This window comes from Alosa alosa, chromosome 6, assembly GCF_017589495.1.
Source record: "Alosa alosa isolate M-15738 ecotype Scorff River chromosome 6, AALO_Geno_1.1, whole genome shotgun sequence".
NCBI lineage: Eukaryota > Metazoa > Chordata > Actinopteri > Clupeiformes > Clupeidae > Alosa > Alosa alosa.
Genome location: NC_063194.1, coordinates 21,992,037 through 22,011,972, shown reverse-complemented (window position 1 = coordinate 22,011,972; position 19,936 = coordinate 21,992,037). Strand labels below are relative to the sequence as shown.

Genomic DNA, 19,936 nt, shown 5'->3' with positions numbered 1-19,936 from the left:
TTCTATCATCAAGTCAGCAGAACTTCATTTTGCATCAAGTTCCTAGACACTGGCTACTGCTCAGGTGAGTATGGCAGGTTCACAGACACACGGAATCATGTAATCCTGATCCTGAATAAGCTGATTATGTTTGAATGAGCAAGGTTAATGTTAAACGAACACATTAATTTGATGTTAGCTTGTTAGCTAGCTGGTATGACGGGGTTGCGTCCAACGGCAACTATGTTAATGTAGGATTCCGAGTCGTTTGGTCGCAAATAAACAACCTGTTTTTAGTATTTATAATATTAATATCAGTCAGTTCAAGATGGCATTACGAGCAGCCTTTTGAACAGCATAGGCAGCAGATTTGTGGCGAACAAACATTCTGTCACATTAGGTAAAAATAAAAATCGACCTAATAGTATGTTCTTAATTTTAGGTCTCGCATGAGGATTGAAGATTTACCCTTGTAATCATGGCAAGTCCTGACGACTTAACGTTTCAAGGTAGGTTTTCACTGCAGCTGTGTCTGAACTCCATATCATACCTTCCTTCCACCACAAGTGTTCTGGTCATCTTAATCTTTGTGGTCCCTTCATTTCTTCCTGTCTGCAGAATTCGAGGAGGCTGCAGACCTACTGTCAGCAGACCCTGGGGCCTCTACCCTCAGCGTGTCCACCTCAAGTGGCACAACAGCTGGGGCCCAGGACATTAAAGTAGACCTGTCTGAGGATGAAGACAACCATCAGGAGAGCTCAGGGGTGAGCTGACACACTGAATGGGTGATACTGGCTTTACTTGGGCTATTTGAAACGCTATACTGCTTCATCGCTTGACCGGGAAACAATGGATTGTTAGGGGTTCATGGACATAAGTGGCCACACCTAGTTTTGCAACATGGGTTGTCATGTGTCAATATGGTATTTGTCTTGGCTTCACTTTGCAGCTACTAGGTGAGGAGAAACAAACCAGTGGTTTTTGGACATTTGAATACTACCAGTCATTCTTCAATATAAACACAATGCAGGTATGAACTGCATCTCTCCATATATACATTTTATGATATAGGGTACCCCACTTCTGCACACTAATTCACTCTGTCTGCTTGATACACAGGTGGTGGATAGGATCAGAGGATCTGTGATGCCTTTGCCTGGACGAAATTTTATAAGGCATCACATCCGAAACAATCCAGATTTATATGGTAAGAAAAAATTATTGGCAATGTTAATATACTTCTTAACACATCCACCATTACAGTCTTGTTCATGTAGACAGGAATTAAAGAGGGTCTCTGCTGATTATACTGTGCCCATTCTTTGTAGGACCCTTCTGGATCTGCGTGACACTGGTGTTCTCAGTGGCCATCAGTGGGAATCTTTCTACCTTTCTTGCCCAGCAGGGTGACCAGAAGTATCACTACAGGCCCCAGTTCCACAGAGGTGAGCCTCAGGCTGTGTTGCGGGTTACCATCTGGGGTGGCCAAATCTACTTGGTGAAAAGAGACTGTGAAGCTTGCTTTTCAAGTTAAAACATAGACAGGGTGGATTGTCTTACCGCTAAAGCCCATCATGTGCATAATTTCTAAAAAATACATTTTTAACATTTTCTTTTTGTGTCCTTTCAGTGACAATAGCAGCAGTTGTGGTGTTCCTCTATGCATGGCTTGTGCCTCTGGGTGTCTGGGGTTTCCTGACCTGGCGGAAGGGCAATGAGCGCCAGACCAGTGGGTATTCCTTCCTGGAGACAGTGTGTGTCTATGGATACTCCCTATTTATCTTCATCCCCACCTCGGTAAGTGGAGGCACTCAGAAGTTTGATATAGCATTACCAACATCCACAAAGTACCCTATGTTTGTTAAGTCAATTGTCATATTCTAAGAAATTGTCATGTTCGTATCATAGTTCTTAATATAGATGTAGCTATTTAGGTCTAGTGCAGAGAAATCTAAAATGTTATGGAATGATGACTTTATGGAGACTCCTTCCTTTTCCAAGACATCATGCCACAATGACCGTTTGAGATCGTCCACGTGTTTCATACATTATTTGACTTTTGCAGGACAGATATGTTACTAATTTGCCTTTTCTTTATCAAAGATATTATGGAGCATACCTTTTGAGTGGGTACAGTGGACTCTCATTCTAATCGCCATGGTAATCTCTGGCTCAGTACTAGTCCTCACGTTTTGGCCTGTTGTCCGCGACGACACCAAGGCGGCTGCTTTTGCCACAGTGGCATGCATAGTGGTGCTCCATGCACTGCTGGCTATTGGTTGCAAGGTAAGTTTTGCCTACAACTTTTAGGTAGACAATTATCAAACATCTTAAATGTGAATATTAAAACTACATGTGCCTAACAACTATGCCTTGATTTGAAAATATGAGAGTGCCAGTTGTACTTGTGTAGTTGGGATGCCTCCCCCTGAAACGCATCTTATTCCTCTTTCCCTCAGCTCTATTTCTTTGAAACGGCTTTGGAAATGAAGCCCATTCCCACTCCAGGCCATGCTGTCACGAATACCAGCAAAATTAACTAAGACAATAGTTGAGTGGTGTACGTCTTAGGCTGCTTTCTTGGAGATTGAGATGGGGCAGTGGTTTTTTGGGGAGGGGTCTGAATTAATTTGTATCAAAACAAATCCTCTATTTTTGCACTTGTGCAGCAAATAAATCCAGATGTAATGGATGAATGTTTGATATGGATTAGGGTTGTGTTAGCTGTGTTATGGTTCATTCCCAATTTCCTCATCCCCTCAACCTCCCCCCTAGGTTTACTAATTATGGAATGAGAACACTTATTATTTATTTGTACTTTACTGTGTCGCTTTTTATTTTCCTGTTTTGACTTGGGAATGTCCCTGGTATGTAAATAAACAGTCATTCCACTAAAATTGATATCAATTGTTACATTTTGTGTCCACTGTTTTATGTATGTTTTGGAGTATTGAGCCAATCAATACTTCTGTTCAAACTAAGTATGAGCCATGAGGATAATGGAATGTGGTGTATCCAGTAGAAATTGGTGACATTTTATTGACCTAATTCAGTTATTCTTGTACGATAGCAGTCAGACTTCACTTGCTGTTGAGATGGGAGGGGAAAGTTCTGCCACCCCTAGAGGCCCTCCTGGGCTTTTTCCAGGGAAATGCACATGGCATTAGAACAAGTGGACTTGTTGCCTGCAGCCTGTGATAACTACCGTCCTTATCTCCCTGAGATAAGCTTGAATTATACAAACAAAAAATACTGGTCTAGTAAGACTGCACACAGACTGTGTATGGGACTCCTCCCACAACATTTAATTTGCTCTTTTTTTCCTTTTCTTTTTATCGTTTGTTGCTTCTTGTGAAAGAAAAACAAAAATAAACAAAAAGTAAATAAACAAAAAGTAAACAAACAAAAAAAGGTTAACTCTACAAACTAACAGACGTTACTGTTTTTTCTGTTTACCTCCAAGAAGGTGCTAAATCAAAACAAACTGAAAATGTGACTGGAAGCAATGCATACACATTTCTGATGTCTTTGAGAGGGCCTTCACGTACCCATGGGGACGACAACAAGGTGTTGGGCTTCAGTTGTGAGAGCCAGATGCAGATCTGAGGGGACATGATGAAATGGGAGTAAGGGTAAGGGGCAGACTTCTCACCGTGTTGCCAGAAGTCTCCCAATACACAACATTATGGAGTCAGTGTGGGGTTGTAAACTCAGATTCTGCTGCTCAAGCGATGTATCTTTCAATTTGTCCTCTTCCCAGATACAATGTATGTACAGAGCACCCACATGTCTGCTTTCCCGTTATTTACTCCGGCATACCCCCCAATCTGTCCACCCCACTGGGTGCGTCTGACTGTCCATTCCCCTCAGTGCAATCCCAATAGGTTGTGACGGGTCCCACGACCAGGGCAAGGGAGCGAATCTTCTCTGCTGTGGCATCCAAAAAGCACAGTTGACAAAAAGAGTTAATCATAAAGAAAATCCATGATGGTTTGGTTGAGATTGAGAGGGTGGGGAGGTTGATAACAGCCATTTTATATAGCCTTGCAGTCTCTCCACTAGGAACACCAAGTCTACACAGGACAACCATAACTGCACTACTGTAAAACTAACAGACCTTGGAGTGGCAATGGAGTCTGGACTATCTGAAGGTTCTACCAACTAGTTTGTTTTTTTTTCTCTGTCAAAACGGGTTAAAAAAAATGCTTTGGAGGGCATCTGGCTACCTGATGAAGGTTATTACACTAGTGTACATGCGTCTATGGCCCGCGGTGAAGACAAAATCTTTCTAGAGACTAGAGAGACGGAGAGTAGAGTTCATGCCAAGATGAGCAGGCTCTCGGTGAGACCGTGGTGCTTATTGTGGCCAAGCTCACACAGACAGACAGAGAGAGAGAGAGAGAGAGAGTGAAGGGAGGATGCAAAGCCAACTGCACAATGTGTAGTGACCGACGACTCCCAGTCAAACGGCAAACTCCATGCTCAGAGGTGAGGAGCTCTCCTTTGAGACTAGTTTCCACGTTCTCTTCTTTGCTACTACAGTCCGTTGACATGTGTGCATATGTGCGTGATTCTGTGTGTGTGTGTGTGTGTGTGTGTGTGCTGCATCTGAGAAGCATAAAAAAGGTGGGCTGGTCCAGTGGGACTGGCGTCCTCACCTGCCTGTGTGGTTCTCCAGTCTTTGAGTCTCTGTTCAGCTTTGTGCTCATCAGCGCTGCCACCCTGTGGCTGAACTGGGAATACATTTTATGTTTGTTTTAGCAGCTGCTGCGGGATGAGAGAGGATTGACGGCGGCAGTGGCCCACTGTCAGGCTCGCTGAAAATGGTGCTACTGTAGTAGAGGACGGATATGTAACGAGAGAGAGAGAGAGAGAGAGAGAGAGACTGATAGAAGAGGTGATGGAGCACAAAGACGGCAGCACTGGTTTTGGTTTTCTGGATTTGGTTGTGGTCAGTTTTGGGAGGCTCGACATGCAGGGGGCCCTTAGCTCCCATAGTGCATGGTGTTGCTAGGGATCGCCATGGGAGACGCCATGGAGATGGCCGGCCCACCCATTGTGAACTGGTTGGTGATGGGATAGTAAGAGCTGCTGCTGCTGGGACCCTGCTGGCCAGTGGAGGCTCCTGAAAGAGAGAGGTTAAATTGAGGTCAGCCTATGGGGGTGGCCTTTTCTCCACCGACCATGATTCACATATACACATCTGACCGGGATAACCCCACAGTATTACAAACATGACTTGGAATTCCATGGCTACAACCCCAAATCAGAAGAAGTTGGGATGTTGTGTAAATGCAAATAAAAACAGAATGTGATAATCTGCCAATCTCGTGAAACCATATTTACCTGCAAAGAGGACATAGACAACATATCAAATGTTGAAAATAACAAATTTGACTATTTCAGGGGAAATAGGTTAATTTCGAATTTCATACCAGCAGCATGTTTCAAAAAAGTTGGGACGGGGGCAACAAAATGCTGAGAAAGTTGTGTAATAAAGACAACAAACTAATGAATATTTACAACCAATTAGGATAACTGGCACCATGATTTGGTATAAAAAGAGCATCACAGAGATATTGGATTGTGATGGTCTTTTGGACCTCAGATGACGCTGCATTAAAACCAGACATGTTTCTGTAAAGAAAATCATTGTATGGACTCAGGAAAACATCCGGTAACTACTTTCTATGAGCACAGTTTGATACTCAATTCACAAATGCTAGTGTAAACTTTACCATGCAAAAGAATAAATTGTATTTAAACATGGTACAGAAATGCCATGTCTGGGCCTGAGCCCATTTAAACTGAAGTAAAATGTAAAAAGGTCCTGTGGTTAGACCAATCAAAATTTGAAATTATTTATGGAAATCATGGATTCCTCTGGGCTAAAAAGGAGAGGGACTATCCAACTAATCCAACTTGTTATATATAGTGTTCAGTTCAACACCCAGCATCAATGACTGTGTGGAGGTGAAGCATTAGTGCCTATGGCATGGGCATCTTGCACATCTGGCAAGGCACAATTAATTCTGAATCATGTACACAGGTTTTGAGCAGCATATACGGCCATCCAGACCATGTATTTTCCACGCAAATTTTTAAAAAAAAAAAAAAAAAAAAAAAAACATATTTAAAACAGTATTTCTCCAGGTGCTAAAATGGCCTGTCTGCCTTCCAGACCTGTCCAATTGGGTGTATCATGGAATGGAAAACATGATCAAGAAGACCCCAGACTGAGCAGCTGAAATCCTATATCAGGCTAGAATGGAACAACATTTCATTCTCAAAACTCAAAATGAATATACAGTATATTTTCCATGAAATAGTCAAATTGTCATTTTCAACATTTCAACATTTGTTGTCTATGTCCTTTTTGCGGCTATATGGGTTTAGGAGATGTGTAGATCACCACATTCTTTTTTTTAATTTGCATTTTACACAACGTCACAACTTTTTCTGATTTGGGGCTGTACATCCACACTATTTTGTTTTTGTTTGAATCCAAAACACTTTTGATGTCTCTGCCCCCCTCATCTACACTGACTGTCATTTTCGAGCTCCTGAAACGGAACAAATTGTAAACGCCGCTTGCCCTATTTTGTGTGATAACTCTAGCTTTGCGTTTTAATGGGAACAGGAAAATCCGCAAATCTGCATGAATTGTGTGAATAGTCATGCGATCTGTGTTTCAGGTGTCCAGTGTAGCCAAGGTTTCCGGAATTGCGAATGTAAGTCTTGACGAAGATTGTATTGGTTTTAAATGGTGTCTTTTTAAAAACGAAAAGGGAGTAGTGTGGATGTAGCCTATGGATAACCCTAGTGTGTGTTGAAGTGAAGGAAAGGTAACTGGAATGTACAGTACTTGTGGGAGGTATAGTAGTTTTATTTGTTTGTGTGGACTATCATTAGTAAAGTCTCTAAAAATAGACAAACGTACCCTGAACTATTCCTGTGCTCATGATTGAGCCCATTCTGGAGTGTGTGTGGTTCACTATGCCGGTATTCACTAGATTAGAGAGGAAGGGAGACACACAGAACGCACAGATAGAGATACAAAGTAAATCGACAACAGAACAGGAAAACACATCACGTTAGGGACATGGACAAGATTGGTGTAGTATAGCATTATGTTTTGATTACATCTGACTTTCAGATGAACACTTACTATTCCCTCTCCCACTTAATTTGTGTACAGTGCTTAACAAATCACAGTTAGTGTGAGGGTGAATAAGTGTGTGTGTGTACCAAGGGGGATGAGGTTGTTGTGGGAGACCGTGGAACCACTGCCGATGACTGTGCTCAGGTCATAGGCTGCAGGCATCCCTGTGAAAAGGAGAGGAGAGGAGAGAAGAGGTGTGGGGGAGGGGGCAGGAGACCGTTAACAAGAGCCCACTACACTCATCACAGCCCATTTGCAGGTGGTCATATAATAACCTGACATGGCCGTAGATATTTCGCGCCTGCCTCCTACTCCGACCAAATAAAGACACACTCTAATTAAGTTTTGGCAGTTGCCACGGGTGATATGCAGCTTACAAATGTCTAAGCCCAATTAACTTGAGCTCAATTAATTTATATAATTACAGTTACACTGCACTACACTAAAAACACATGGCAGATTTATCTCTAACCCCCCATGAAACAAACCAGGGAATGAAAGACATTTACTCTCTAACCCCCCCATGAAACAAACCAGGGAATGAAAGACATTTACTTTCCACCACGTATAATTAGGTATACTACTAATGGCTGCATTGTACCACAGGGGAATTCATATGCATGTCAGGGAGAGGAAAAACCATCCTGCCTGCAAATCTTTTTTGTATGAATAATTCATGATTCGGAAAACTACTGGAGGAAGAGACAAGTGTAAAGGCAAGCGGCATCTGACACAGGAGGACCACTGTCCGTCTGTCTGCCCAGGCCACATCAGAGTCTTAAGATGATCTCTGGCCAGATGTTAGAGGTGTGCCAGCTGCATACATAATCCTCAATCCTCTCAAACAACTAACTGCCAGTAATCCACGCATGTCCAACACACCACAGACATGGCAAAATTCAGCTGGACAACATTGTTGTCAATTGATTCAGGGCAGAGCACATAGTATACCTCATTTAACCTGCAATATTGCACATGGGTAAGATTATAATTTGAGCAGATTCATATCAAGATGTTGGTGAACCTTAGAGATGCACCGATATGGAATTTTAGGGCCAATAACGATAACCGATATTTATTGGTTTGTTGTGGCCGATACCGATACGATAACCGATAATATTACTCTTGAAAAAAAATTGTGAAAAGTGATTTGGGGAAAGCATTTAATAAGCATAATTTTATTGCAGTAATTTTACCTACCACCAAATGATGGACAGAACTCATAATAGTCCTCAATAGTGCAGCAGTCAACAACATAACAGTAGCCTAGCCCTACAGTATGTGTGGCTCCTTTAAGTGAACCTGACGTCAGTGACGACAGTGGCTAGAGAGTATGAATCGTTTTAATTTAGGACTAAACGCTCATAAACGGCTCAGCTGGAAATAAGCTACAGTATAGTGACCAAATCAGAGTTTGTGAGGGAAACTTATGTTTAGTTTCAACTGAATAAAGCTGCAACTCCTTAGACTGTATCTTATGTCCGTCTACTCTGTTGCGCACAACCTGCTGCAGAAGAAATGAAAGGGGTTAGACCCGAAGGTTTTAATAACTTATTATGATGACCTGTCTGGAACTGAAGCAGGAACGGTTAGCATATTTCTAGGTAGTAATACAAAACCCAAGCTAACGTAATGCAAATATATATATTGCTTATTTGTTTCCCCGATCAGCAGTAAAGTGCAAACACACCAGCACGAGACGGCTCTAGATAGGGCTGAGCTCCGCTCTGGTAAGGTTAAATCGCGGATCATTCACAAGACGATTTTGAGATGCACATATTTCCAAATGAACGCATATCCACAGATTTTGTTAGAGTGGTGAAATACATTCACACCGCTGACATTATATTGAGGAAAAAGTATAACCAAGCTCAAGTAGCTCAGTGTAGCCAGACAGACCTTACGTAGGCCTAAATTAGGACTTTAAAAAATATCGGCGCAAATTATCGGCCAGAATTCTGTTATCGGACCGATAATAATATTTTAATTTTTTCACTTATCGGCCAATAATATATCGGCCGCCGATATATCGTGCATCCCTAGTGAACCTTGTTGTGAACCGATGTGTGCTGTTGTACATAGCCAATGATGGACATGAATGCATAACAATAGTTTTCCTGTAGCTGTCTAACAACCCATTATTAAAGATGGGAGGCAGCTGATAGCTTTTGGGAAAATGGAAGCTCATTTCTGCCTCCAAATGTGAATTGAATAGGGAGAAATCACATCTGGACATGATCTGATCTGAGGGCCGCCTGACAGGGTGGGGTGGGGTGTGCACAGGGCCAGTGTGAGAATAAGCGATGCGAGTGTGTACCGGACGCGGCCATGCCCTGGCTCACGCTGTAGGCTCCCCCAGTGTTCCACATGTTCTCAGAGGGGGAGGTGTAGTGGGAGCCCGGGGGGGGGGGGTGGTGCCTGTATACCTGCCAAAAGAAGAAAGAAAGAAAAAAAAAACACATAAACATAAACCCTCAAAGATGGTACCCCTTTCAGAACCCCACACATATATATGCAGAGAAAAATACACACTCCAAAAATATCTAAAGACTCTCAAGCCTTAATCCACAAACACACACACACACACCACACTTTCTACCCATCATCACCCTCCAACATCAGCTAAGACAAAGAAAAAATAAAAAGACTGGGCAAGGCATTGTGTACTCACTCACCGGAAGAAGGGGTTCTTCAGGTCCAGCAGGTTGCTGGACTTAGAGCCTGTCTGGTCCACTTGTGCCACAATGCTGATGTCATAGCTCTGTCTGTGGGCACACCGGAGAGGAGCAAAGTTAGGTAAACATCAGCCAGCCTCTCCCAATCACCCCCATACAAACACACTGAATGAGGAATGCTTAATCTAATCTGGGAGGCCTGTAATACCCCTCGTGGCTGCACCAGGTCACCTCACCTCTTGTTGGCCACGAGCATGGCAGTGCCCGACATGGTGTCTCCAGCCTTGGCAAAGAGCGGTGACTGCAGCAGGCAGCGCACCTGGTACCAGTGGGTGAGTGGCTCCGTCGGGGCGGTGGACAGCCATACGGTCATCCTGAGAAAGATGGCATGAGGGGAAAGGGGTCAGTGCGTTTAGATTTTAAGACATTCTTTGAACAGATGCTTTTATAGACAACAACTTACAAATGAGGCATAGCACTAGCAAATGACCAGTCAAGAGAAAGAGCATTAGGGGCAAATCATTTGCACAAACTGAAAACTAAATAATTGCCAAACAATGCAGAGATGCAGCAACTCTAACTTTCGTATAAATTCGTAACACAGTAATATAGAACCTAATGCGGTCAAGGTCAACTGTGCGTTTTAGTAGGCACATTTTAAATGAATTGAGGTACATAAGAAGGTCTGGACTTTTAAGCAACTGTTTGGATACTAAAAGTGTATAGCCTGGCTAACGCCAAACCTCATCTCATTGAGATGGGGTCTGGGAACTACATGTTCATTTTCTCGTCTTTGAAATGTGGTTTACGAATGCCCAAAGCCGTTTATTGGGCGCTACGAATGTCTATCAAATGAGTCTTTACGTAGCTCATAACCGCTTCGGTGTGTCATCATCTTGCTGTCCCCCCTCCGTTTTGTGATTGTTTTCACCTCAACGAAGGAACCAAAGTCCATGGAATCCAAGCTGCCTAGCAGCGTAAATAAAATTGTGCGCGTAAGGCAGCATGGGAAACCCCAGGCAAAGGAGTGTATGGGGATAAGCAGCTTATTCTGCCACTGCAGCATTATGGACGCAAAAAGCTCCACTTGACTGGCAGAATGTAGTGAGCAAGATGGACCAAATCAAAGATAATGAACAGTACAAAGCAAAACAAATAACCATATCAATGTTCAGCAATGGAGAGTTCAACACGTTCAAAGCATCCAGTGCTCTGACCTTGGCCCCATCCAAACCAGTCACCGAAGTTACCTCCATCTACCTCAAATAAAAGTCCCTTAGCCCGATGTCTAACGGAGAACAGATGACCTCCATCTTTCTTCACCTCCCCCTCCTCTATTTCAATCCACTGCTCTGAGTCTCTCCTGAAGGACAGTTGGCTTTATGAGTCCCTGAGTATGTTGCCTGATGACACGCGCCGCTGCTCTTTATTGACCTAACTCTCAGCTGCTCAGCATTGACCAGCAGCGAACTCTGTATGGACCCTTTCAGCTGCAGCAGACCCATTGTTTTTTGTTTAGACCCCTATAGACCCTTTCATCAATAAAAACAAAAACAATGCTTGAACGTTCTATTTGGGCCCCAATCTACTTCCTCTACATTAAGATAACATATGGAATGTTAAAAAGGAAGTTGTGGGGCCAACTATGATGCTGATAATGGAACTCTCTTGAAAGGGTCCATAAACAAAGCCACTGTCTCAATGTCACCCAGGTAGAAAAAAAAACCGTGGGGAAAGTATTTTTAACAAAAAAAGTGCCCAAATACAAAGCTTCAAGGACAATCTGTTGCTGTTAAAAATACTTCTAAAAAGAGGACTACACAACCAGCTGTTAGTTCATGTCAGTGTGGGACAGTGTGCGCAGATGGGAGAGAGTAACTTACACAGATCCCACGAACGCCACGTCGAACCAGAAGGCCAGCCCGTGGACCAAGCCAGAGTGGAGCATGTGGAATTTGAAGGGGATCTCGATCCTGACAAAGAGTGAAAACATTTAATTTCAACAATTCAGAACGCTATTCCAGAACACACAATTAAAAAGATCGTCGTCATAACATTCTTGGCAGAAAGACAGGATTCTGATCAGGATGTAGAGAATTTTGCTGCTATTTTTTTTAATCAAAAATTACAATCTCTTCACAATGATACCATATGGTGTTTCTGATACATTCTAGAACTTTTGTTTCATGCAATATTTGAGTATTGTAGGAAAACAAAATAAATTGTTAAATGTTAAATATATCTCAAGCAGATGTAGACACATACTTGTATAAATCTTCCTCTTTAGTCTCCAGGAAGTTGACCGTGTATTTCACAGACTTTGCCATGAGGATCCTGATGTCAAAGGTGTCCTTATATGTGTGTAGAGACAGAGAGAGAAAGAGAGAAGAATTAACCAACATCTTTATGTAAGACAGTCAGTCAGTCACATCTTGATTTCTATTACTATACATGCAACACCTTTCTAGCTCACACATATAATTCTGTGGGCTCCGTTTCTGAACTGAATCTGAATGGTACCATGTTGGACCACCTGTCTGGAGCAGGCCCACCATCTCACAGGGGCTCAGCTCACGCTCAAAGAGGTCCAGAGGGGGTCTGGCCACTGCAGGCACTAAAACAGCACCAGTCAGAGAAAGACCACCGTCACAGCTTATTACTGTCCCAGCAGTGGAACACAGACACGGGCAAGAGACAGGCCCTTGCTTCTGACTACTGCTGGAGGAGTCGGAGAATACGCACGCACATGTCAAACTGTCACAGAATCCAACACCTCAGCTGGTGTGAATGAGCAGATCATGCATAAATCCTGAGACACACTAACACTCCCGCAGGGCTTTCGGATGACAAATGTCCTTCTCAACAGACTGCTCCCTCCCTCACACACACACACACATACACGGAGGGTGAGCAAATCTCACAGAGTGAGATAGAAAAGAGTGCGGGGTGAAAATGAGGCACTGTGGATACAAGATGTGCTCCACTGTGGTGTGCGCTAAACGAGTGCAGACTGCACTGCTGGTCTCACACCTACACAGACTAAATTTACTTTTTCCTCAAACACCCACTTTCAACATGCTGACTGTTCTCCTCCCATCCCACACATCCACAAACACACCTACAGGAAGTGTCCTTATGTGAGCCCTCCCCCTCCCCCATACAAACCCCACACACAGTTCTCCTGAATCCCAATCCCCAGCGACCACAAAATTTACCCTGGCAATGGTTTTATTACAAACAAAAGGAGACAGAGCAAGAGAGAAGAAAGAAAGACAGGCAGAGAGAGGAGGGAGGTTTAAGCTGTGACAGGGCTCCTCCATCTCTTGTTCTTACCACAATGGGCTGGCGGAAGTACTCATCCACAGCAGCTCCTCTAAGTGCTGAGAGATCCACGCCATGGAAGGATGGCTGGTACCTGACAACAGGAAGCAAGGGATCATGAAAGGAATAAATGACTGGCAGAACAAACCCATAAGTAAGAGAGTCAGTGAGGAGTGGAAGGAACAAACATCAAGAGGCTCTTTTTAGTTCTTCTTCTTCTGTCTTGACATTTTGCCTCTTTTAATGACAGGAGAACCATCACTTAAGAAAAATAACCTTGAGGCCAGCCTCTTATTTCTTCCTTTCCATCCTTCATGTCCCAACCACTAATCCTCCTTCCATTCATGTGTGTGTGTGTGTGTGTGTGTGTGTGTGTGTCACTGCACAGTAGTACTAAGGACAAGTGTCTGCTAAATGAGTAAATGTCAGTGTTCATGGAATCACTGCTCCTCCCTCTCTCTCTCTCTGTGTGTGTGTGTGTGTGTGTTTCACTTTACTGCAATCAGTGTAGACAAAAGTGGCTGAATCCCAGAGTGAGCCCTGAGGACTATGGACTAAGTGGGAAGCTACACCAGGCGCGTAACTGAAGTGTTCCGTTCGCGATGCGTCTGCCTGCAACAATTAGCTTCCACTATAATCAATGGAAGTAGCTACACCAGACGTGATAGCGCCGCGTACGTTCGAAAAAAATCTACCAATCTTCTAAAATAGATTTTACACGTCTTTACGCACTCACATGTTGTTGTCTACCTTTGTAATTTCCGGATTTCCCTATGGTTACTGCAGTAAACATCACAACACTTTAAACTGTGGGTAATTCCGTTTGGTGAAGTCTGCACTGATGCAGACTAATGGAAAGGGCTTGGTAAGTGCCAGTAAGTGTGAATTCAAACCCTCACGCCCTTTGAAATGCGACATTTGGGACAGCCCTAAGCCCTTACGAATTTCGCGAGAACGAAACAAGTCTGTGAGTCCGGACTTGGGATTGGGCCAGTGTCTTGCTAAATTAGTACATGTACCTGTAAATGGACTCCCTGTGACTGCTTTCTCTCTGAGCCTCTCAGCTTTTCCCATCTCTCCCTTCAAAGCCCCTTTGTCACCACACACACACACGCCCAGGCCTGGGCCTCACCAGAAATTGGCCTTGGTGAACTGCTCCATGTACAGCTGCTCATCTGTGAAGGGTGCCAAGTGCACATCACCGATGGTTGGGAACATTTTACCTGAGCATGTGTGAGAAAAAGATGGACATACTGGTGAATTTTATGGACATAAAATAAGGACATGCTCCTAGATCTCAGCTCTGACAGTGGTGAAGGGACAAAGGATCTTGACCATATCCCACACAACTGCCCAATCTCACGTTACTTAGCTAATGCAGACCCTCTAACTCTCAACCAAACAACAATGGTGTTGCTGGTTGTCTGAGGCGACAAGCTCAAAGATGATGAGCTCTAGCTGAAGTGTGTGATAGACATGGCAAGTGAGCTTGGCTGCAATGACTCTCCATTTGCTTTCCTTTCTTTCTCCAGTCAACAAAAGAATCTCCTAATCGCTACTTTCTTTTTTTTTCGAATTATTTTTATATCGTGCTTTTGTTCTTCTCACTGCTGGGCTTTGAGCTATGTTGTGACAGCTTTGTTAGAAGGCATGCACAGCAGCTTGAGAGACCAACCCTCTGCCATCAAAAGTTTCAGCAATTATCTCCTCTCTTTCCTCCTCCTCCACCTCTTTGGTGACTCACCGTTGCTTTTGAGGAACTTCTTGGCGTGCAGGTAGCTCTCCAGCATGCGTTCGTTAAAGAGCATGTAGCCCATGGGCTCCGAGATGATTATATCTACCTGCTCCGGCAGGCTCACCTCCTCCACCTTCCCAGGGATCACCACCACCCGGTCGTTCAGCCGGTTACTGTTTACTAGGACCTGCAACAGGAAATCACTCTTAGTAACTCAACTCGTACGCACCGAATGGCACCGCTAAAGTGACTACTAACAACATTTTAACTAAACTAAAAACGATGGCACTTGGCACGTGTCTACATGGATGGTTCCTATGTGTGAGGCCAAAGTTCACAAAGACATTCATTTCAATTTGTGTAGTATGAATTTAGGGTACAGTACATCACCAATTAAAAAAAAAAAAACAATGTGAATGTACACTTAAATGCAACCAGTAACCCACATTTTTCAATCACTTAGAACTATTTATTTTCTTGGTCATGGATGCAGAAGGTATTTGCTAGGACCATTGCAAAGCGGTCATATTTGTCTTTCTTATTGCCCCTTTGATAACCCTGATATAAAATCAACAATGGACTCCAAACATGCAAGCGTGCTTTGCAACCTGCAGCAGGACAGTGCTGCCTTTACCTCTGCATGCTGGGCCATGGTGCTAGCCTCCACTGCGTACACCTTCCTCGCTCCAGCCTGGGCAGCAAAGAAGGAGAGGATCCCAGACCCGCAGCCCACATCCAACACCACCTGACAGAAACAGACATGGGTGGTGGTATGCGATAGTAAATAAACATTGTCAGTAAATAAACATTTTGCCAGTAAATAAACACTTTGCCAGAGTTTAGAAAGCTATTTTCCAGGGAAGATTATAAATGTGTAAGAAAACATTAAACAAATATAGTCACTGTCAGGGTTAATCTTGGCTAATAATATCATAGACGTATTATGAAGGCAATCAACAACAGCACATCCCTACTCCTAATAAGGCCATTAACAACATTTTCATGACAAAACAGTCATATGATGCTGAACACAAGCCTGAATTGAAAACAGCTAGAAAAGCTCTGGTACTTTGTCCTTGAAGTCTGTGTGATTCTGAAGAATTGCCCGCTGGTATGTTCCAGTTCTAACATAGTCCTGCATCATGTTCTGCTGCTGGGAGAGGTAGCCATAGAACTGGAGCACAAGGAAAATCAGAGTCAGTGCCACTGTTTACCGTCATTATACATCTATACAGACATCCATCATGTCGTTGAAGTGTCAGTGAGTGCGGTCAATTCTGTATTCTTAAAACTGTACGACAAAGGCATTTACTAAAGCTTTAGAAATCCATTACAGAGGCCACTGAACAGTAAAATGCAGCACCTTAGTGTGTGTGTGTGTGTGTGTGTGTGTGTGTGTGTGTGTGTTTGCCATAGTATACCAACCTGGAAATACTGTACAGCAGAGGATTCCTCTGTCCTGTCGCTGAAGACTGACTGCTCTCCTCTGTGTCCACGGCAGTTCTTCAGGATGTTGTAGAAGGACGAGAACTCTACAGGGAGGGAGAGGGAACAGAGACGCCATGGACAAACAAGCCATCAGAGAATAGAGTGAGCTCATGGACTATTTCAAAAGCCACAGAACAATCAAGAAATGCAGTTCAAAGCTGCCATCCTTCTCCAAATAGATTGGCAACTGGTTTAAAGTCCTTATGTCTTTGGACATACAAAAAGGCCATCCTCCCTCAATTTATTCACTAATCTAATCAGTTTAGTACAGGCCATAACAATTAATACAACACAGTTAAAATGTTCTACTCGGCATACAGTAGCTGACTTACATTGGGAGGAAAGAGCTGTGTGATCCAACCACACTGCATTCACCACAGAAAGCAGCATCAGTCAGTTACCAGTTATATCGGTCTGTCAATGTTTGTCATATAGTCCTCAATATAGTCAAAATACAGCCTGGTGGCCTCACGTACCTGTTTGGGATGGGAACTGAAGCAGTACACTGTTGCACCCGAGGGTGACAATGAAGGACTGCTTGCCCACGCGGCTGCATTCTGTGTCCTGGGAGATGGAGCATTTGAACACGCAGGTCTCTTCTGCTGTGAAAAGTGGGGAGATAGGTGGACGTGTCAGACACATCGCTACAGAAGCTATGGTGAAACCCAATAATGACATAAGTAAGCTCTCTAAGGTTCTACATAGCCTTTACTGGACCCAGAGGAACACATGAACCAACTCCCAGCTTGATGTCATTCTCAAGGAGAAAAAAAAAAGCATGTTTATTTGAAAGATCCATGTGTAGTCCTGGTATCTTCACCTCCTTCTTCACCTGCCCAGTCACCAGAGTTAGTATCTATGCATGGGCATGAAAGACAAATTCTGTCTTGCGATGAGACATATAGATGAGACATATAAAGTGATAATTTACAACTGAATCAACCTAAGGTTATACTCAATAGGAGTCCACAAAGCAAACAAGCCTGGGTCAGAAATCCTTCATTTCAAACAGACTTGGTTATCTATTCCTCCTTCGGCTCCAACATTGGGACACGCCTGCCTGTTCCAAATGCAACAGCTGCTTGTTTATGTAACAGAGTTTGTAAGAAAATGAGAAGATTAAATTAAATATTAATGTGCAAACTCCTCTCCGCAATTCTGGATGGATTCAGGATGAAGCACTTAATTTCTTATTCTGCACTGTGAGAAGTGTAAAGACTGCATGTTTTAAAATATTTAGTCATTGCTCTCTAGTGCTTGCTCTTAAAATTCCCCCCAGACCTTATCTACTAGAGGCGCTCCAGCCAAAAGTAGGATTCAGTTGAAAAGTCCACAGGGGACAAAAAGCAAATAGCCTACTCTTTTATAATCGGATTGCCTCATTGGTCACGTTGAAAGTACAGACAGTACCATAAAACACAAACAATGAGACACCGTTGGCGGCGGTACAGTTGTGTACATGAATGAGGTTGTTTCCATCATAGATATATCTATCCATGATGGCAACACTGGCAGGCTAGGATAACATGCAAGAGTAGTCATAAACAATGTTCTCACGCCACAATTAATCAAGTTTGGGTAGCATCATTTAGCCTCGTTAAAATTGCACTGGTCGGAGGAGCATCACTGCGCCGTGCCATCCGACACAAAAGCAGCCTACCACTGAAGGAGCTAAAGTGATGGGAGGCGGGCGCCCTGCCATTGTTAGTAGAGGAACAAAGATGAATACGTAAGTAGCTAGTTATTAGCACAGTGGCAAGGTTTTCACAATATATATATTTTTTAATTCTACTCTTAGTTCTAGTGGGCATACAGAAAGGTGGCAGGAGCGAGTTCTGCTTAGCGCCAGCGTAAATCAACTGTACGCAATACAAATAAAAACATTACCCTAACTAAGAAGCCAAAACAACTAGGCTAGCCCTAATCCAGGGGAAGAACAGAAGATAATCACTAAAATGACACATTTGTAGCAAAGCTTCCTTCAGTTCCATGTTAAACGTCACCAGCTAGAAAACGTCTGGAAAATGTTACACGCTAAGCAGAGATGTACTGGCGAGCCTGTGATAACGTTATTTTACAGAAGCATGTATTGTATGGTTAGCTGTTGTTGCCAACTGGTGGTAGGTAGCAGAAAACCTATATAGACATAAAACAGTCCTCTGAAAAGGCCCGAGTGTTACATGTAACAAACCAAATAACGTGAACACTAGCTTACTTTGGCCACTTTCTCCTGATCTGGAGGGAAACAAGTTAGCAAGATAGTTAGCACGCTAGCTGGCTATGTTACCTGAGGCCGCTCTGGTGTTACAATCAAAGACGGCATGGTGTATCGATGATTATGAATAACTATGTAGCCTTTGCTTTACTACAGATATGATCCTTTCAGCAACACGCTGCTGAAGCATTTTGCAAATTACGTGAAGTCCAGACCAATTGTTTGATTCGCGGTGTCTGGTTTTGGAGAATACGAGCTCCTTCGCTAACTCACTCTATAGACATGCACACATGTAGTTACAATTACAGTGGAGTGATGAATAGCGTTAGTGTAAAGCCTCCAGGCCCGTGGGGGCTTTGTGTAAGGATTAAATTGCTTACTGTTGGAGAGGTTTATCAGGGCCGCATCCTGGGTGGTTTTCACCTCCAGCCGTAGAGGTTGCTGTTCTGAATGCCGCTGTATGTCGCCGTTTGCGTCTCCGACAGAGAGGAGCCGCACGCCGGGGAATACGGACACCGCCATCTTCGATCTAGAGGAGAGACAGCTCGCAGCAGCGCACATCCAATCGCTCGAACCGCACTTGGACGCATTCACTCAACAGGAAAAGGAGGCCCAACTCTCGAACTCCACTGTGCGGTGATTGTATGGAACTGCAATCGGTCTCACGACATCGCCCGTCTTAAGAATCGGAAATCTATTTTTTTGTAGATGGACAAGGGAATTTCGGTAGCCTTAGCCTATGCACTATTGAAGATATCGAGTTGGTGTTGTGATGTATGCCATGGAAGCTTAGGCCTATTATATACCTCACAAGCACAAGACGTAGTGCAAGGCGTATACAGGACTGAATCTGACATTTAGGCTGATACACCAAGGTAATCTAATGGAATGGTGTAACACTTTTGCACAATGCACGCTGATCTTATCCAGTTGAGTTGAAAATACCAACAAACCTGCTATTCTATTTTACTACTACTGTTTCATGAACTCATATGGTATGTCCTGCGGTTTTTAACAGCATACTATTAGCTTACGCCAGGGATGTCAAACTCAGGCCCGCTGGCCATTTTTAGCCCGCGTGCTGCTTATTTGTGGCCCGCGAGGTCATTATTCAATCTGTATTAGAAGTGGCCCGCCACGTAGTTTATACAGCGCATCCATATCTGAGCTGGCCCGACAGTATTCTCTTCAGCGCATCCACGTTAGAGCTGGCCTATCACGCTATTCTATTCAGCGCATGAGCGCAGCCCAGGGCAACGCAGCCCATCAAGTTGCTACATACTGTACATATAGTGTATCATACACCGATAACACTTCAAATCCCAAAATGAGTTGCATCGTTAATGCCGCCTTTTCTGTTC

At 43.5% G+C, this 19,936-nt stretch overlaps 2 protein-coding genes across 2 annotated transcripts; one reads left to right on the top strand and one right to left on the bottom strand.

The window, feature by feature from the left end:
* On the top strand, window positions 1–2,880 carry yipf2 (Yip1 domain family, member 2). Its single transcript, XM_048245571.1, has 9 exons — window positions 1–64; window positions 422–488; window positions 598–743; window positions 929–1,009; window positions 1,099–1,186; window positions 1,308–1,424; window positions 1,610–1,776; window positions 2,083–2,265; window positions 2,439–2,880. The coding sequence occupies exons 2-9, from the start codon at window positions 458–460 to the stop codon at window positions 2,520–2,522; spliced, it is 897 nt and encodes a 298-aa protein (XP_048101528.1). The 5' UTR covers window positions 1–64; window positions 422–457; the 3' UTR covers window positions 2,523–2,880.
* Window positions 2,881–2,993: 113 nt separating this feature from the next.
* On the bottom strand, window positions 2,994–19,232 carry carm1 (coactivator-associated arginine methyltransferase 1). The gene is given in 17 exon segments (XM_048245570.1): window positions 2,994–5,104; window positions 6,920–6,988; window positions 7,228–7,305; window positions 9,459–9,551; window positions 9,554–9,567; window positions 9,817–9,906; window positions 10,053–10,190; window positions 11,700–11,789; window positions 12,082–12,167; window positions 13,150–13,231; window positions 14,270–14,360; window positions 14,882–15,059; window positions 15,507–15,617; window positions 15,942–16,046; window positions 16,298–16,404; window positions 16,837–16,962; window positions 18,956–19,232. Coding segments are annotated over 17 exon segments (1,779 nt in total). The 5' UTR covers window positions 19,137–19,232; the 3' UTR covers window positions 2,994–4,964.
* Window positions 19,233–19,936: the final 704 nt, after the last annotated feature.

Coding starts and splice junctions, on each gene's coding strand:
- yipf2 (XM_048245571.1), top strand. CDS start 458: ATGGCAAGTCCTGACGACTTAACGTTTCAAG. Junction 1,777..2,082: donor TTATCTTCATCCCCACCTCG/GTAAGTGGAGGC, acceptor TCTTTATCAAAG/ATATTATGGAGCATACCTTT. Junction 2,266..2,438: donor TGCTGGCTATTGGTTGCAAG/GTAAGTTTTGCC, acceptor TCTTTCCCTCAG/CTCTATTTCTTTGAAACGGC.